General features: G+C 45.4%; 2 protein-coding genes across 2 annotated transcripts; one reads left to right on the top strand and one right to left on the bottom strand.

The window, feature by feature from the left end:
- Positions 1-4,422: 4,422 nt before the first annotated feature.
- Positions 4,423-11,313, bottom strand: LOC135171186 (uncharacterized). The gene is made up of 2 exons (XM_064137566.1): positions 9,094-11,313; positions 4,423-9,028 (listed from the first exon to the last, which is right to left on the bottom strand). The coding sequence occupies exons 1-2, from the start codon at positions 10,619-10,621 to the stop codon at positions 4,848-4,850; spliced, it is 5,709 nt and encodes a 1,902-aa protein (XP_063993636.1). The 5' UTR covers positions 10,622-11,313; the 3' UTR covers positions 4,423-4,847.
- Positions 11,314-11,979: 666 nt separating this feature from the next.
- LOC135171184 (uncharacterized) lies at positions 11,980-18,954 on the top strand. Its single transcript, XM_064137565.1, has 2 exons — positions 11,980-14,283; positions 14,349-18,954. The coding sequence occupies exons 1-2, from the start codon at positions 12,756-12,758 to the stop codon at positions 18,527-18,529; spliced, it is 5,709 nt and encodes a 1,902-aa protein (XP_063993635.1). The 5' UTR covers positions 11,980-12,755; the 3' UTR covers positions 18,530-18,954.
- The last annotated feature ends 1,108 nt before the right edge of the window (positions 18,955-20,062 follow it).

Here is a 20,062-nt window from a genome sequence, read left to right as displayed (position 1 = left end):
GGGATGTTTAAAAGAGAGAGAAAGATCACCCAATCCTCCAGTAAATATTCTCGAACATTCCAGAAAACTTAATTCAAATAGTTTTTCTAAATCACCCTATAGAGGGATGAGAAAATCACCACGCGCTACGACTCGTACGCCCAACGGACGTTTCTGAGAGTCAGTCCATCTACAGCCTTGACGCACCACAGACGTTCAAGTTTTTGTAGCTATCTCTAAATCAAATATCTCCAAGAAAACCTCAATTTTTCAATCGCGTGCTCTATAACTGTTCTAGTATATCACCAGCAGTGCGGGAATTGAAATTATCAACCATTAACTGTACAATTCTTTCAAAGACGCGAGGTTACGCCTCAAATTATTTATAATAAATTAAACAGTGCATCCCCCAATAGTCTAACGTGTCTTGTGTCTTTTAATTTTTCCCACTGATCCCAAATCGGCACCGCATACTCGTCTCTATCTCAAACAGGTCTCTTGACAAAATGCTGTAAAAGATCCTATTATCGAGATAAATAATAATAAACAATCGCGGGCAAATTTCAGAGGGGATAGCTCGCGATTTTCGCGGAATCCGGCGCAATAACCGCGTTTTCTTGATTATCAACTAAACAAATGGATTTACGGCCTTTTGTCACAAGACATTTTTTGCAGAGAATCCAATTTTCTACAATAAATGTCTTCTGGTGGAATCCCGTAAATCCATTTGTTTATTGAATAATTGGATTTGAATTTTAAACAACAATCCGCGATTAATTATCAAATTAAGACATCTACGCGATTTTTCGATAAGATCATTAATGTTTAAAATTGCATTTCTCGCAAAAAAGCCGTCTTGACAAAATGTTGTAAACCCATTTGTTTACAAGATAATTGGCAAAACGGGTTTTTTGTTGGAAAAATTCGGAAAATCGTGGGCATCCCCCTTGGCGTTGCAAAGCTAATTATTTAAATGTTAATTATCTCATTATGCAATAGCCCTACAGTGTTTTGTCAAAAGATCTTTTTTATTGTAAATTTAATTTACAACAAGAAAGGTCTCTTGACAAAATGCTGTAAAAGAGCCTATTATCGAGATAAATAATAATAAACAATCGCGGGCAAATTTCAGAGGGGATAGCTCGCGATTTTCGCGGAATGGGGTGCAATAAAGATAAACGAGGCCTACTGTGACCCCTCAAATTTTTTTTTTATTATAAAATTCTTTTGATCCAGGATGGGGAAAGGGAAAAAGAGAGTACTCTCACGTTAGATTCTTGTGGTGGCCCTGAAAAGGGCCGATTTTTTTTTGGTGAACTATAAGTAGTTCTCAAAATGTCCACCTCCAGCGGCGATGCACAGTCGGGCCCGTTGAAGCAGATTGCTCCGCATTCGCTCCAGTTCACCAGGAGTGATAGTTGCAACTGCAGCGTGCAGCAGTGCAACCATTTCCTCCTGATTCGCGGGGTGATGAGCGTGGACGCGCGACTCCAGAGTACCCCACAAGAAAAAATCGAGTGGGGTAAGATCTGGAGATCGTGGGGGCCACGCAACGGGCGGTTGGCGGTGTCCGGCCCTGTCCCGGTCGTTCCGGTTCCCGATCCAACGCTGGGGAAACCATTCATTCAGTTGCTGGACCACCGGAACGCAGGTATGGGCTGGTGCTCCGTCATGCTGGAACCACAAATCTCGGGAATCCGGGCCATCACCAACTATCCCCGGAAGATGCTCCTGGAGAAACCCCAAATAGTTCCCACCCTGCAATAACAAAAAGGTAAATAGTTGCAGTCCAGCAAGAAAAGCAGTATTGGCAATGGGGCATACTTACGTCCAGACGTCCTGGAAGATGATGAATGTGGACTTCATCGCCCAGGATTCCTCCCCAGATATTCAACGTTCCCCAGCGATATTGGAACTTTGAACTTATTGCGAGTCGGGGGTTGTCAACCGCCCAATGATACTCATTGTGCTGGTTGACGATGCCCTTCTTCGCAAAAAGTTTTTCGTCCGTCCATAACATGTTCCTGAGGAAGTCTGGCTCTTCACTTCTGTCGAGGAGCCATCGACAGAAGGCCACACGCTTCGGGAGGTCCTCCGGCTTCAAGTCCTGGACCGGGGTAAATTTCCACGGGCGAAAGCCTTCCTCCCGTAAAACTCGTTGGACCCTGCTCTCTCCAACTCCCAGTGAAGCCGCGATGCTGCTAATGGATTGTTCGGGATCCTCCTCCACGGCCTCCAGGATCGCCTCCTCCACGCGAACCCCAGCAGCATGTCTCGGACGCCCTTCCCCCCCATATCGCGGGAGAATATTGCCTTCCCGAAGACGTTGGAGGGCGTCTCCGAATGTACGTGAATCAGGTACCCTTCGTTGAGGGTACTGTTCCGCGTACAACCGTGCTGCTTGCGAGCCATTACCCCTCGCAACACCATAGATGGACACCATATCCGCATATTCCACAGCAGTGTACTTCACCATTATGCTATCAATCACTTTCACCACACTGCAGTTTCTTATCACCAATTTAAGAACACTAATTCGAGTACAGAGCAAGAATGCGTAAGATCCAACTCTGTCTTCAAAGAGGTTTTTCGGGATACTGACGCATTGGAAAAATTGGTGGAGAAGCTTCCCCTCTCCAATAGGAAAATAATAATTTTTATTGCTGAAAATGGCCGGTTCCTCTCCATTGGCTTGTTCCTCTCGTTCCATTGTTCCAACGTAAGCATATGGGAAATTTGGACTTCAACCTCCCACATTAACAATCCATACGGCTGGTGGGAAAACCCTTTTTTTGCTCACACCAAAGGGTCAAGTCGTAAAGCTGTGCGACACAGCGTCCCTTCCACATCGGCTTTTACAACAGCTAGGTAGCCCAATCACTTAGGAAACTCACATTTAAAAGGGTCCCTAGCTGTTTGCTGCTTTTTTTGCGTTTATTGCCCCCATTCGGGGAAAATCGCGAGCCATTACTAAAAAAAATTCGGCCCTCTTCAGGGCCCCCAGAATAATCTCACGTGAGAGTACTCTCTTTTTCCCTTTCCCCATCCTGGACCAAAAGAATTTTATAATAAAAAAAAATTTGAGGGGTCACAGTAGGCCTCGTTTATGTTTATTGCACCCCATTCCGCGAAAATCGCGAGCTATCCCCTCGGAATTCCGACCGCGATTGTTTATTATTAATTATCTCGATAATAGGCTCTTTTACAGCATTTTGTCAAGAGACCTTTCTTGTTGTAAATTAAATTTACAATAAAAAAGATCCCTTGACAAAACACTGTAGGGCTATTGCATAATGAGATAATTAACATTTAAATAATTAGCTTTGCAACGCCAAGGGGGATGCCCACGATTTTCCGAATTTTTCCAACAAAAAACCCGTTTTGCCAATTATCTTGTAAACAAATGGGTTTACAACATTTTGTCAAGACGGCTTTTTTGCGAGAAATGCAATTTTAAACATTAATGATCTTATCGAAAAATCGCGTAGATGTCTTAATTTGATAATTAATCGCGGATTGTTGTTTAAAATTCAAATCCAATTATTCAATAAACAAATGGATTTACGGGATTCCACCAGAAGACATTTATTGTAGAAAATTGGATTCTCTGCAAAAAATGTCTTGTGACAAAAGGCCGTAAATCCATTTGTTTAGTTGATAATCAAGAAAACGCGGTTATTGCGCCGGATTCCGCGAAAATCGCGAGCTATCCCCTCTGAAATTTGCCCGCGATTGTTTATTAATAATTATCTCGATAATAGGCTCTTTTACAGGATTTTGTCAAGAGACCTTTCTTGTTGTAAATTAAATTTACAATAAAAAAGATCTCTTGACAAAACACTGTAGGGCTATTGCATAATGAGATAATTAACATTTAAATAATTAGCTTTGGAACGCCAAGGGGGATGCCCACGATTTTCCGAATTTTTCCAACAAAAAACCCGTTTTGCCAATTATCTTGTAAACAAATGGGTTTACAACATTTTGTCAAGACGGCTTTTTTGCGAGAAATGCAATTTTTAAACATTAATGATCTTATCGAAAAATCGCGTAGATGTCTTAATTTGATAATTAATCGCGGATTGTTGTTTAAAATTCAAATCCAATTATTCAATAAACAAATGGATTTACGGGATTCCACCAGAAGAGATTTATTGTAGAAAATTGGATTCTCTGCAAAAAATGTCTTGTGACAAAAGGCCGTAAATCCATTTGTTTAGTTGATAATCAAGAAAACGCGGTTATTGCGCCGGATTCCGCGAAAATCGCGAGCTATCCCCTCTGAAATTTGCCCGCGATTGTTTATTATTAATTATCTCGATAATAGGCTCTTTTACAGCATTTTGTCAAGAGACCTTGTTTGGTGAGGGAACAGTTGAGTAGGGTGGATCCGGAGATTTCAGGGAAACTGGTTGATTGTGTAAAGAATTTAACTCACGGAAATTATCACACACAACGATTTGTTAATTTATTAAAACGCGTGGTCAATTTCAATGCGGGTTATTACAGTCTTTACAAGTTGATTAGGTGATGTACGGTTAAATTATGTTGATGTACAATTTAGTTGATTTCGCGGTGAGTTTCGATAGCGAACCTTCTGCGGTGAAGGTCGATGATAGACTCTAGGTGAGTGGGGTGATTTTTCAAAGATGAGTGATAGATTTCGGCTGGTGACCGTTGACCGACAGGTTACGATCATTGCCGGAGTTTTCCGACAATTATTTTCCGTTGAAACTGCCCGAGATTATCTTAATTCTAAACATCCCGGGGGCAATTCACAATCGGAGGTGGTGAATTTATTCTGTTGATTGACTGTCGAGTTTCTGAGTTGATTTCTGGTGGGTTGAGTTCTTGTTTGATGATATCTCTCAGTCCTGTGATTCCTGGGAGTCCCCTTGAAGTTCTTGTTGATCTTCTTGCAGTTGTTCTGTTGGTAGCAGGCAGAGTTTGGTGATGGGTCGATCCCAGGTGCTGACTCGTGTTTGGTACCTCTCTGGATTAGGCGTACCGTCCGCGTGCCTGGCTACTTCTGAGTAGGCTGTCTTGACAGTCGCTACTCTGGTGAGTCCGTCGTCTCCCGGGTGAACTGCGGTGACTCGTGCTAGTGGCCACCTTGCTGGTGGAAAGTTTTCGTTCACCACTAGCACCATGTCTCCAACCTTGATATTTTCCTGGCGTTGATTCCACTTGTAGATGGCCAGGTATCGTTGAAGACATTCTTTTGACCATCTTGACCAGAATTGTTGAATTTTCTGGGTGATTACGTTCCACCGATGCATCTTGGATGGATTGTCATCCAAGTAGGATGGCTCTGGGATCAGTTGAAGTGGCTCACCTATCAGGAAGTGTCCTGGGGTGAGCGCTTGAAGGTCGTCTGGGTCATCAGACATTGGTGAGATCGGCCTGGAGTTTAGGCAGGCCTCGATCTGGATCAAGATGGTGTTGAGCTCTTCATAGGTGAGTGTCGTTGTTCCCAGCGTACGTTTCAGGTGATATTTCGTTGATTTCACCGCTGCTTCCCATTTGCCACCAAAATGGGGTGCTCGTGGTGGGATGAAGCTCCAGCGAGTTCCATTTGTGGCAAGTGCAGCTTGGATTTGTTGATTCTCTGGTGATTCCTCGTTGTATAATCGATGTAGGACTCCAGCAGCTCCTTCAAAGTTGCTTCCGTTGTCACTATACATCACTTGGGGGATTCCTCTTCTCCCGGTGAATCTCTTGAATGCTGCGATGAATGCGTCTGTGCTTTGACGCGTGACCAGCTCCAGGTGCACTGCTGATGTGCTCAGGCAGACGAAGACTGCGATGTGCACCGCGGCTGGTTGAGCATTTGTTGGTCTCCACTTAAGTATGGGCATTGGACCAGCATAATCCACCCCTGTGTGGAGGAATGCTCTTGATGGTGATACTCTTGCTGTGGGAAGTTGTCCCATCAGCTGTTGGGCTCGTTGAGCCCGATATCTGGTACAGATGACACAGTGTAGGATGTGGGATCGAACAGTGCCTCTGCCGCCAATTATCCAGTATTTTTGGCGGGTGATTGCCAACGTGAGTTGAGTTCCTCCGTGGAGTGCTCGTTGGTGAGCTTCGTTGATGACCAGTGTGGTGAGTCGCGACTGGCGAGGCAGTATGATGGGGTGCATCTCGTCAGCGTCTAGTTGAGCGTTTCTGAGTCGTCCTCCGACTCTCATGATTCCTAGCTCGTCTAGGAATGGGGTCATCTTGGCTAGTTGATGTCCCGTTGGCAGTTGATGGTCTCTCCTGAGGGTCCTTATTGCTGAAGCAAAGAATTGTTTTTGTGTTAGTTTTACCCAGAATAGCCGAGCCTTGTTGAGTTCGTCAGGTGTGAGGACTGGTGTCTGGGGTGTTGGTTGCCTTCTGAACCTATTGATTGCCCTGTTGATGGTCGCTGACACTTGCAGCACCTTTGATAGTGCTGAGTATCTGTCTAGCAACTCTGCTAGTGCGTTGACGTTGACCTCAGCTGCGACTGGATGAGCTGGTGATGGTTTCGCTTCCATTGAGACCTCTGCAGGGACGTCTATTGTTGATTGTGGCCACTGGTCTGGCTCTAGATTAAGCCAGTCAGGTCCTGACCACCAGAGTGGATGTTCGATGAGTTGATTTGTTGAGATCCCCCTTGAGGCACAATCTGCTGGATTTTCCTTTCCACTGATGTGCCTCCATGTTGCTTCTGGCAATGTCTTTTGGATTTCTGCTACTCTGTTGTGGACAAATTCCTTCCAGCGTGAGGGATGACTGCTTATCCACGCCAGAGCAACAGATGAGTCTGACCAGAGGTGAGTTTCCACGTTGTTGAGTTCTAGCATTTGGTGAGTTGTCTTTGCAAGGCGGGTGAGCAGTAGTGCAGCGGTGAGTTCGAGGCGAGGGATGGTCATTTCCTTGAGTGGTGCCACCCTCGTTTTTGCACATACGATGATTGTTGAGGTCGGTTCGTTGAGTTTCTTTGATCTGATGTAGACTACTGCGCTCATTGCCGATTTGGATGCATCGGCGAACCCGTGGAGTTGTATGTTGATCGATTCTGTTGACAGTCTGAGCCATCTCGGGATTGAGATCTTATCTAGCTCGTTGATTTCCGCTCGAAATTTCCTCCATTGTCGTACGTAGTCCGTCGGCAATGGATCATCCCATTTAAGTTTCAATCTCCATAGACTTTGGATGAAGATTTTGCCAAGGATGACAACTGGAGCGATGAATCCCAGTGGATCAAAGATTTGGGCGATCTCTGATAACACTGATCTCTTGGTGAACGTCTTTGAGGTGAAGTTCTTGGCCTTGTATTTGAATGTATCGGTTGACTGCTGCCAGCAAAGGCCTAAGACCTTGGTGATTGCTTCTTCGAAATGCACTGTTGAGTTCTGTGGTGAGAGGCCTAATTGTTGAAGAGCTTCTGGTGAGTTGCTGCTCCATTTTTGGAGTGGGAAGCCACCGGCTTCGCAAAGTCCTTGTAGTTGAGTAGCGATTTCTTTTAGTTGATCGATGGAGTCGGCACCGCCGTAGATATCGTCTACGTAGCGACCTTTTCTGAGTGTCTCTACTGCTGCTGGGAAGCGGTGACCTTCATCCTCCACTAGTTGTTGAAGGACTCTTAGTGATATCCATGGTGAACAGTTGAGCCCATAGGTGACTGTGGTCAGTTGATAGGTGATCTCTTCATTGTCTTCGTTGAGCCACAAAATTCGTTGCAGATCCCAATCGTCTTGATGAACCCGAATTTGGCGAAACATCTTCACGATGTCTGTCCCAAAAACGAACTGATGTTTCCTCACCCATGTGAGGACGTTGACTGCATCCACTTGCAGTTTTCCTCCAGAATAGAGAATGTCGTTCAATGAGATTCCTGTTGAGCTCGCGCTGGAGCCGTTAAATACGACTCGTAGTTTCGTGGTGATGGCATCGTCTCTCAGAACCCCGTGGTGCGGTAGATAATAGGCTGGGGAGGGTTCTGGAGTCTCTGGTGCTTCTTGAAGGTGATTTAACTGATGATACTCTCTGATAAAGGCCTTGTACAGGGCTGAGTACGCCTCATCCTTTTGTAGGCGTCTCATTACCGAGTGTAGTTGACGTGTTGCTTTGAGCCTCGAGTCACCGAGGGCTGTTGCTGAGGTTTTCAGGGGGAGCCTCACAACATAGCGCCCGGTCTCGTCTCTGGAGTGCGTCGATTGAAAGTGCATCTCGCACTGGTGATCCTCTGGTGATAGCTCATGACACTCCATTGAATTGTTGATTTCTTCCTGGACCCAGAATTTTTGGAGAAGCTCTAGTAGCTGTTCGTTCGCGGAACTCCGTACTGCAGTTAAGGAGATTCTCGGTGAACAGCCTTGGCAGTTGATTGGACCTGATATTATCCAACCAAATGCTGTTTGTTGGCCAACTAGTTGAGTTGATGTCGATTTGATAACCTTTTCTTTGATGATCCGCCCATAGTTGTCTGATCCGATAATGATGTCGATTGGTCCAGGCTTTAGATAATCTGGATCGGCTAGTTGAAGATCCTGTAGTGAGCCGATCCTTGCCGTTGAACATGAGAATGATGGCAGTCGTGTGGTGAGTTTCTTCAAGATGTGTGCGGTGATTTCAACTTGTTGATTTCCAATCGTTGAGTGCAGCACGACTGGCACCACTCCTCTCGTGGTCCCTGAAGGTGTTCCACCGATTCCGATTAGTTCGAGCGTTGAATGTGCTCGTTTCAGGTGGAGTTGATGAACTAGATTGTCGGTGATGAACGATATTTCTGAGCCTTGATCGATTAGCACCCTGGCGTCGATCAGATATCCTCGTGGTGATGCTGCTTTTACTAGCGCCGTGGCTAGCAGCACAGATGGTTGCGTTGAGTGCCGTTGATTACTGTTGATGGCTGGTGATTTCTGATTCTCGCTGATGTTCTCTTGCGCACTGATCCGCTGATTGTTGAGGTTCACTGTTGCAGTTGATCTCTGCTGTTGAGTTGATTCTTCGACTTGACTCAGGGGGGCGTAAATCCTCTCAGTGGCCGTTGAATCCGTTGATTTCGATAATTGATGTGCTGTTGGTGATATGGATCAGTGAGACAGAGGACGAGTTGTGAAACGGTAATTGAAATTCACTCACTCGATTCCTCTGCCGCTGGTGTGGGCGCTGGTGTTGCCAGGTTGAACTTCGTCAGCTGCCCAGCGTCTTCCATTAAATCCACGTGGCCTCCGTGGAGTAGAGTATGGTGACGTTTTTCCTGTCCGAAGGCCTTGCATTTGTAGCAGCTCTTCAGGCAGGTGCACCTGCTCAGTAGGTGTGGCCCCAAGCAGTTGAAGCACAACCGCTTGCTGATGATGATGTCGACTCGTTTGATTGGTGAGAGTGCGATGAACTTCTCGCAACTCGCGATGTAGTGTCTTCCTGTGCAGAAGGCACAGTTATTTCTCGGAGGAGCCTTTGTTGATGTCTCTGTTGTTGATGCCACGTGTGCTACTCTTCTCCTGCTCGCGACAGGCGTTGTTCGTGGCGTTGAACTGTTTGTGCTAGTTGAGTGGAGCTTGTCTCCTGAGTTGATTCCCCTGGCGTATGACTCGATGAAGTTCGTAAACTCCTCGAGCGTCGGGAAGTCTCTGCATTCTCCAAGTTTCAATTCCCACATCTTCAGGGTCTCGGAGTCGAGCGATTGTCGTAGCAGGTGTATGATCATCTGCTCAAGCAGTCTCGATGTGGTGAGTTTCGTCATTTGAGGCAGTTGGTCCAGCGTCTCTACTGCCGCTGCTGCATTGGCGGTGAGATTTTCTGAGGATGCCTTGTGGATTTTCGGCAAGTTGAGCACTCGATTGAATAGAGCTTGTGCGATGAGTCGTGGGTCCTCGTATTTCTTTACGAGTTTCCTCCACGCCTTATCGTAGTTCTCTTCAGTGACGCTGAACGTTGAGATGAGTGCTGCTGCTGACCCTTTCAGCAGGCCCTTGAGGCGAGCCAGCTTCTGCACTCCTGGTATGTTGGGGTCACTCCCCACCATCGAGAGATACAGATCACTCCAATTTTTCCAGTCGGAGTATCTGCCGTCGAATGTGTTGAGTTCGATCCTCTTCAGTTGATTTCCCGATTGGTTTGATGATTGGGTAGGTGGTGTTGATTTCTCGGCGAGTTCCCTTCTCTTGGTGAGGCCCTTGAGTTGATATATGAGCCCTATGCTCGATGTTTTCAGCTCTTCCGCTAGTTCGTGGAGGCTGTGGGCAAAGAAATCGTGATCATTTGGTAAAAATTCGATTACCGTTTCCTCTAGTTTTTGGAACTCGCTCCAGTGTGTGTTGATTATCAGCTCCTGGCCCTCGAGTTCATCTATGGTTAGCGACACGTTGTTGTTCGCTAATGTGGCCAGGCTCGTGTTGATGTCCTTGATGCTGTCCACCTTGCGTAGGAGAAGTCGCGTCTGGAACTCCTCCTTTTTACTCAGGGGAGCTGACATGTCTGCCCAGCTCTCTCGAGTTTTGATATGTGGGTATACTGGTTTGTCCTTTGGGATAGCTCCAGTATTCGTCTTTGGTTGATGCTCCTTGTTGATACCCTTTTCGGTGGTGATGAGCAGTTCAGGGATGATTCCTTGGTTCTCTGGATCCTCGAACAAATCTTCTTTATCAACCAATGTCTCGGAAGACATGTTGATGTTCTCAATTACCGACCGGAGATTATTAAACAGATTTTAATTTTGATAGATATTTGAGGTGTCGATAATTCGTTGAAGGTAACCCGGATTAGAGAGAGATAGATAACGTTGCCCTTGAATTGGGATTAACCGTGTGTTGCCTAGCGCGGTTGTTTTGATTTCGGGTGTCTGCTTTCGCTCCCAAACACCTATTGTCTTGATTTTATTACTCTCAAAATCCGTTGAATTGCTCGTGTGAACCCCGAAACCCGTTCACAACGAGGCGTTCCTTTGATTTTCACTATGCTGAATCACTTGATTTGCACTAATTATTCGTTGATTTTCGCAGTTTCACTGAATTTAATCCCGGTTATCCGGCTCGAAGGACCATATGTTTGGTGAGGGAACAGTTGAGTAGGGTGGATCCGGAGATTTCAGGGAAACTGGTTGATTGTGTAAAGAATTTAACTCACGGAAATTATCACACACAACGATTTGTTAATTTATTAAAACGCGTGGTCAATTTCAATGCGGGTTATTACAGTCTTTACAAGTTGATTAGGTGATGTACGGTTAAATTATGTTGATGTACAATTTAGTTGATTTCGCGGTGAGTTTCGATAGCGAACCTTCTGCGGTGAAGGTCGATGATAGACTCTAGGTGAGTGGGGTGATTTTTCAAAGATGAGTGATAGATTTCGGCTGGTGACCGTTGACCGACAGGTTACGATCATTGCCGGAGTTTTCCGACAATTATTTTCCGTTGAAACTGCCCGAGATTATCTTAATTCTAAACAGACCTTTCTTGTTGTAAATTAAATTTACAATAAAAAAGATCTCGTGACAAAACACTGTAGGGCTATTGCATAATGAGATAATTAACATTTAAATAATTAGCTTTGCAACGCCAAGGGGGATGCCCACGATTTTCCGAATTTTTCCAACAAAAAACCCGTTTTGCCAATTATCTTGTAAACAAATGGGTTTACAACATTTTGTCAAGACGGCTTTTTTGCGAGAAATGCAATTTTAAACATTACTGATCTTATCGAAAAATCGCGTAGATGTCTTAATTTGATAATTAATCGCGGATTGTTGTTTAAAATTCAAATCCAATTATTCAATAAACAAATGGATTTACGGGATTCCACCAGGAGACATTTATTGTAGATAATTTTATTCTCTGTAAAAAATGTCTTGTGACAAAAGGCCGTAAATCCATTTGTTTACGTGCTAATCAAGAAAACGCGGTTATTGCTCCGGATTCCGCGAAAATCGCGAGCTATCCCCTCGGAATTCCGACCGCGATTATTTATTATTAATTATCTCGATAAGAGGCTCTTTTACAGCATTTTGTCAGGGGACCTTGTTTAGAATTAAGATAATCTCGGGCAGTTTCAACGGAAAATAATTATCGGAAAACTCCGGCAATGATCGTAACCTGTCGGTCAACGGTCACCAGCCGAAGTCTATCACTCATCTTTGAAAAATCACCCCACTCACCTAGAGTCTATCATCGACCTTCACCGCAGAAGGTTCGCTATCGAAACTCACCGCGAAATCAACTAAATTGTACATCAACATAATTTAACCGTACATCACCTAATCAACTTGTAAAGACTGTAATAACCCGCATTGAAATTGACCACGCGTTTTAATAAATTAACAAATCGTTGTGTGTGATAATTTCCGTGAGTTAAATTCTTTACACAATCAACCAGTTTCCCTGAAATCTCCGGATCCACCCTACTCAACTGTTCCCTCACCAAACATATGGTCCTTCGAGCCGGATAACCGGGATTAAATTCAGTGAAACTGCGAAAATCAACGAATAATTAGTGCAAATCAAGTGATTCAGCATAGTGAAAATCAAAGGAACGCCTCGTTGTGAACGGGTTTCGGGGTTCACACGAGCAATTCAACGGATTTTGAGAGTAATAAAATCAAGACAATAGGTGTTTGGGAGCGAAAGCAGACACCCGAAATCAAAACAACCGCGCTAGGCAACACACGGTTAATCCCAATTCAAGGGCAACGTTATCTATCTCTCTCTAATCCGGGTTACCTTCAACGAATTATCGACACCTCAAATATCTATCAAAATTAAAATCTGTTTAATAATCTCCGGTCGGTAATTGAGAACATCAACATGTCTTCCGAGACATTGGTTGATAAAGAAGATTTGTTCGAGGATCCAGAGAACCAAGGAATCATCCCTGAACTGCTCATCACCACCGAAAAGGGTATCAACAAGGAGCATCAACCAAAGACGAATACTGGAGCTATCCCAAAGGACAAACCAGTATACCCACATATCAAAACTCGAGAGAGCTGGGCAGACATGTCAGCTCCCCTGAGTAAAAAGGAGGAGTTCCAGACGCGACTTCTCCTACGCAAGGTGGACAGCATCAAGGACATCAACACGAGCCTGGCCACATTAGCGAACAACAACGTGTCGCTAACCATAGATGAACTCGAGGGCCAGGAGCTGATAATCAACACACACTGGAGCGAGTTCCAAAAACTAGAGGAAACGGTAATCGAATTTTTACCAAATGATCACGATTTCTTTGCCCACAGCCTCCACGAACTAGCGGAAGAGCTGAAAACATCGAGCATAGGGCTCATATATCAACTCAAGGGCCTCACCAAGAGAAGGGAACTCGCCGAGAAATCAACACCACCTACCCAATCATCAAACCAATCGGGAAATCAACTGAAGAGGATCGAACTCAACACATTCGACGGCAGATACTCCGACTGGAAAAATTGGAGTGATCTGTATCTCTCGATGGTGGGGAGTGACCCCAACATACCAGGAGTGCAGAAGCTGGCTCGCCTCAAGGGCCTGCTGAAAGGGTCAGCAGCAGCACTCATCTCAACGTTCAGCGTCACTGAAGAGAACTACGATAAGGCGTGGAGGAAACTCGTAAAGAAATACGAGGACCCACGACTCATCGCACAAGCTCTATTCAATCGAGTGCTCAACTTGCCGAAAATCCACAAGGCATCCTCAGAAAATCTCACCGCCAATGCAGCAGCGGCAGTAGAGACGCTGGACCAACTGCCTCAAATGACGAAACTCACCACATCGAGACTGCTTGAGCAGATGATCATACACCTGCTACGACAATCGCTCGACTCCGAGACCCTGAAGATGTGGGAATTGAAACTTGGAGAATGCAGAGACTTCCCGACGCTCGAGGAGTTTACGAACTTCATCGAGTCATACGCCAGGGGAATCAACTCAGGAGACAAGCTCCACTCAACTAGCACAAACAGTTCAACGCCACGAACAACGCCTGTCGCGAGCAGGAGAAGAGTAGCACACGTGGCATCAACAACAGAGACATCAACAAAGGCTCCTCCGAGAAATAACTGTGCCTTCTGCACAGGAAGACACTACATCGCGAGTTGCGAGAAGTTCATCGCACTCTCACCAATCAAACGAGTCGACATCATCATCAGCAAGCGGTTGTGCTTCAACTGCTTGGGGCCACACCTACTGAGCAGGTGCACCTGCCTGAAGAGCTGCTACAAATGCAAGGCCTTCGGACAGGAAAAACGTCACCATACTCTACTCCACGGAGGCCACGTGGATTTAATGGAAGACGCTGGGCAGCTGACGAAGTTCAACCTGGCAACACCAGCGCCCACACCAGCGGCAGAGGAATCGAGTGAGTGAATTTCAATTACCGTTTCACAACTCGTCCTCTGTCTCACTGATCCATATCACCAACAGCACATCAATTATCGAAATCAACGGATTCAACGGCCACTGAGAGGATTTACGCCCCCCTGAGTCAAGTCGAAGAATCAACTCAACAGCAGAGATCAACTGCAACAGTGAACCTCAACAATCAGCGGATCAGTGCGCAAGAGAACATCAGCGAGAATCAGAAATCACCAGCCATCAACAGTAATCAACGGCACTCAACGCAACCATCTGTGCTGCTAGCCACGGCGCTAGTAAAAGCAGCATCACCACGAGGATATCTGATCGACGCCAGGGTGCTAATCGATCAAGGCTCAGAAATATCGTTCATCACCGACAATCTAGTTCATCAACTCCACCTGAAACGAGCACATTCAACGCTCGAACTAATCGGAATCGGTGGAACACCTTCAGGGACCACGAGAGGAGTGGTGCCAGTCGTGCTGCACTCAACGATTGGAAATCAACAAGTTGAAATCACCGCACACATCTTGAAGAAACTCACCACACGACTGCCATCATTCTCATGTTCAACGGCAAGGATCGGCTCACTACAGGATCTTCAACTAGCCGATCCAGATTATCTAAAGCCTGGACCAATCGACATCATTATCGGATCAGACAACTATGGGCGGATCATCAAAGAAAAGGTTATCAAATCGACATCAACTCAACTAGTTGGCCAACAAACAGCATTTGGTTGGATAATATCAGGTCCAATCAACTGCCAAGGCTGTTCACCGAGAATCTCCTTAACTGCAGTACGGAGTTCCGCGAACGAACAGCTACTAGAGCTTCTCCAAAAATTCTGGGTCCAGGAAGAAATCAACAATTCAATGGAGTGTCATGAGCTATCACCAGAGGATCACCAGTGCGAGATGCACTTTCAATCGACGCACTCCAGAGACGAGACCGGGCGCTATGTTGTGAGGCTCCCCCTGAAAACCTCAGCAACAGCCCTCGGTGACTCGAGGCTCAAAGCAACACGTCAACTACACTCGGTAATGAGACGCCTACAAAAGGATGAGGCGTACTCAGCCCTGTACAAGGCCTTTATCAGAGAGTATCATCAGTTAAATCACCTTCAAGAAGCACCAGAGACTCCAGAACCCTCCCCAGCCTATTATCTACCGCACCACGGGGTTCTGAGAGACGATGCCATCACCACGAAACTACGAGTCGTATTTAACGGCTCCAGCGCGAGCTCAACAGGAATCTCATTGAACGACATTCTCTATTCTGGAGGAAAACTGCAAGTGGATGCAGTCAACGTCCTCACATGGGTGAGGAAACATCAGTTCGTTTTTGGGACAGACATCGTGAAGATGTTTCGCCAAATTCGGGTTCATCAAGACGATTGGGATCTGCAACGAATTTTGTGGCTCAACGAAGACAATGAAGAGATCACCTATCAACTGACCACAGTCACCTATGGGCTCAACTGTTCACCATGGATATCACTAAGAGTCCTTCAACAACTGGTGGAGGATGAAGGTCACCGCTTCCCAGCAGCAGTAGAGACACTCAGAAAAGGTCGCTACGTAGACGATATCTACGGCGGTGCCGACTCCATCGATCAACTAAAAGAAATCGCTACTCAACTACAAGGACTTTGCGAAGCCGGTGGCTTCCCACTCCAAAAATGGAGCAGCAACTCACCAGAAGCTCTTCAACAATTAGGCCTCTCACCACAGAACTCAACAGTGCATTTCGAAGAAGCAATCACCAAGGTCTTAGGCCTTTGCTGGCAGCAGTCAACCGATACATTCAAATACAAGGCCAAGAACTTCACCTCAAAGACGTTCACCAAGAGATCAGTGCTATCAGAGATCGCCCAAATCTTTGATCCACTGGGATTCATCGCTCCAGTTGTCATCCTTGGCAAAATCTTCATCCAAAGTTTATGGAGATTGAAACTTAAATGGGATGATCCATTGCCGACGGACTACGTACGACAATGGAGGAAATTTCGAGCGGAAATCAACGAGCTAGATAAGATCTCAATCCCGAGATGGCTCAGACTGTCAACAGAATCGATCAACATACAACTCCACGGGTTCGCCGATGCATCCAAATCGGCAATGAGCGCAGTAGTCTACATCAGATCAAAGAAACTCAACGAACCGACCTCAACAATCATCGTATGTGCAAAAACGAGGGTGGCACCACTCAAGGAAATGACCATCCCTCGCCTCGAACTCACCGCTGCACTACTGCTCACCCGCCTTGCAAAGACAACTCACCAAATGCTAGAACTCAACAACGTGGAAACTCACCTCTGGTCAGACTCATCTGTTGCTCTGGCGTGGATAAGCAGTCATCCCTCACGCTGGAAGGAATTTGTCCACAACAGAGTAGCAGAAATCCAAAAGACATTGCCAGAAGCAACATGGAGGCACATCAGTGGAAAGGAAAATCCAGCAGATTGTGCCTCAAGGGGGATCTCAACAAATCAACTCATCGAACATCCACTCTGGTGGTCAGGACCTGACTGGCTTAATCTAGAGCCAGACCAGTGGCCACAATCAACAATAGACGTCCCTGCAGAGGTCTCAATGGAAGCGAAACCATCACCAGCTCATCCAGTCGCAGCTGAGGTCAACGTCAACGCACTAGCAGAGTTGCTAGACAGATACTCAGCACTATCAAAGGTGCTGCAAGTGTCAGCGACCATCAACAGGGCAATCAATAGGTTCAGAAGGCAACCAACACCCCAGACACCAGTCCTCACACCTGACGAACTCAACAAGGCTCGGCTATTCTGGGTAAAACTAACACAAAAACAATTCTTTGCTTCAGCAATAAGGACCCTCAGGAGAGACCATCAACTGCCAACGGGACATCAACTAGCCAAGATGACCCCATTCCTAGACGAGCTAGGAATCATGAGAGTCGGAGGACGACTCAGAAACGCTCAACTAGACGCTGACGAGATGCACCCCATCATACTGCCTCGCCAGTCGCGACTCACCACACTGGTCATCAACGAAGCTCACCAACGAGCACTCCACGGAGGAACTCAACTCACGTTGGCAATCACCCGCCAAAAATACTGGATAATTGGCGGCAGAGGCACTGTTCGATCCCACATCCTACACTGTGTCATCTGCACCAGATATCGGGCTCAACGAGCCCAACAGCTGATGGGACAACTTCCCACAGCAAGAGTATCACCATCAAGAGCATTCCTCCACACAGGGGTGGATTATGCTGGTCCAATGCCCATACTTAAGTGGAGACCAACAAATGCTCAACCAGCCGCGGTGCACATCGCAGTCTTCGTCTGCCTGAGCACATCAGCAGTGCACCTGGAGCTGGTCACGCGTCAAAGCACAGACGCATTCATCGCAGCATTCAAGAGATTCACCGGGAGAAGAGGAATCCCCCAAGTGATGTATAGTGACAACGGAAGCAACTTTGAAGGAGCTGCTGGAGTCCTACATCGATTATACAACGAGGAATCACCAGAGAATCAACAAATCCAAGCTGCACTTGCCACAAATGGAACTCGCTGGAGCTTCATCCCACCACGAGCACCCCATTTTGGTGGCAAATGGGAAGCAGCGGTGAAATCAACGAAATATCACCTGAAACGTACGCTGGGAACAACGACACTCACCTATGAAGAGCTCAACACCATCTTGATCCAGATCGAGGCCTGCCTAAACTCCAGGCCGATCTCACCAATGTCTGATGACCCAGACGACCTTCAATCGCTCACCCCAGGACACTTCCTGATAGGTGAGCCACTTCAACTGATCCCAGAGCCATCCTACTTGGATGACAATCCATCCAAGATGCATCGGTGGAACGTAATCACCCAGAAAATTCAACAATTCTGGTCAAGATGGTCAAAAGAATGTCTTCAACGATACCTGGCCATCTACAAGTGGAATCAACGCCAGGAAAATATCAAGGTTGGAGACATGGTGCTAGTGGTGAACGAAAACTTTCCACCAGCAAGGTGGCCACTAGCACGAGTCACCGCAGTTCACCCGGGAGACGACGGACTCACCAGAGTAGCGACTGTCAAGACAGCCTACTCAGAAGTAGCTAGGCACGCGGACGGTACGCCTAATCCAGAGAGGTACCAAACACGAGTCAGCACCTGGGATCGACCCATCACCAAACTCTGCCTGCTACCAACAGAACAACTGCAAGAAGATCAACAAGAACTTCAAGGGGACTCCCAGGAATCACAGGACTGAGAGATATCATCAAACAAGAACTCAACCCACCAGAAATCAACTCAGAAACTCGACAGTCAATCAACAGAATAAATTCACCACCTCCGATTGTGAATTGCCCCCGGGATGTTTAGAATTAAGATAATCTCGGGCAGTTTCAACGGAAAATAATTATCGGAAAACTCCGGCAATGATCGTAACCTGTCGGTCAACGGTCACCAGCCGAAGTCTATCACTCATCTTTGAAAAATCACCCCACTCACCTAGAGTCTATCATCGACCTTCACCGCAGAAGGTTCGCTATCGAAACTCACCGCGAAATCAACTAAATTGTACATCAACATAATTTAACCGTACATCACCTAATCAACTTGTAAAGACTGTAATAACCCGCATTGAAATTGACCACGCGTTTTAATAAATTAACAAATCGTTGTGTGTGATAATTTCCGTGAGTTAAATTCTTTACACAATCAACCAGTTTCCCTGAAATCTCCGGATCCACCCTACTCAACTGTTCCCTCACCAAACAGACCTTTCTTGTTGTAAATTAAATTTACAATAAAAAAGATCTCTTGACAAAACACTGTAGGGCTATTGCATAATGAGATAATTAACATTTAAATAATTAGCTTTGCAACGCCAAGGGGGATGCCCACGATTTTCCGAATTTTTCCAACAAAAAACCCGTTTTGCCAATTATCTTGTAAACAAATGGGTTTACAACATTTTGTCAAGACGGCTTTTTTGCGAGAAATGCAATTTTAAACATTAATGATCTTATCGAAAAATCGCGTAGATGTCTTAATTTGATAATTAATCGCGGATTGTTGTTTAAAATTCAAATCCAATTATTCAATAAACAAATGGATTTACGGGATTCCACCAGGAGACATTTATTGTAGATAATTTTATTCTCTGTAAAAAATGTCTCGTGACAAAAAGCCGTAAATCCATTTGTTTACGTGATAATCAAGATAACGCGGTTATTGCTCCGGATTCCGCGAAAATCGCGAGCTATCCCCTCTGAAATTTGCCCGCGATTGTTTATTATTATTTATCTCGATAATAGGCTCTTTTACAGCATTTTGTCAAGAGACCTTTCTTGTTGTAAATTAAATTTACAATAAAAAAGATCTTTTGACAAAACACTGTAGGGCTATTGCATAATGAGATAATTAACATTTAAATAATTAGCTTTGCAACGCCAAGGGGGATGCCCACGATTTTCCGAATTTTTCCAACAAAAAACCCGTTTTGCCAATTATCTTGTAAACAAATGGGTTTACAACATTTTGTCAAGACGGCTTTTTTGCGAGAAATGCAATTTTAAACATTAATGATCTTATCGAAAAATCGCGTAGATGTCTTAATTTGATAATTAATCGCGGATTGTTGTTTAAAATTCAAATCCAATTATTCAATAAACAAATGGATTTACGGGATTCCACCAGAAGACATTTATTGTAGAAAATTGGATTCTCTGCAAAAAATGTCTTGTGACAAAAGGCCGTAAATCCATTTGTTTAGTTGATAATCAAGAAAACGCGGTTA

The sequence above is a fragment of the Diachasmimorpha longicaudata genome, chromosome 19 (assembly GCF_034640455.1).
Source record: "Diachasmimorpha longicaudata isolate KC_UGA_2023 chromosome 19, iyDiaLong2, whole genome shotgun sequence".
Taxonomy (NCBI): domain Eukaryota; kingdom Metazoa; phylum Arthropoda; class Insecta; order Hymenoptera; family Braconidae; genus Diachasmimorpha; species Diachasmimorpha longicaudata.
This window is presented reverse-complemented; position numbering and strand designations above follow the sequence as displayed.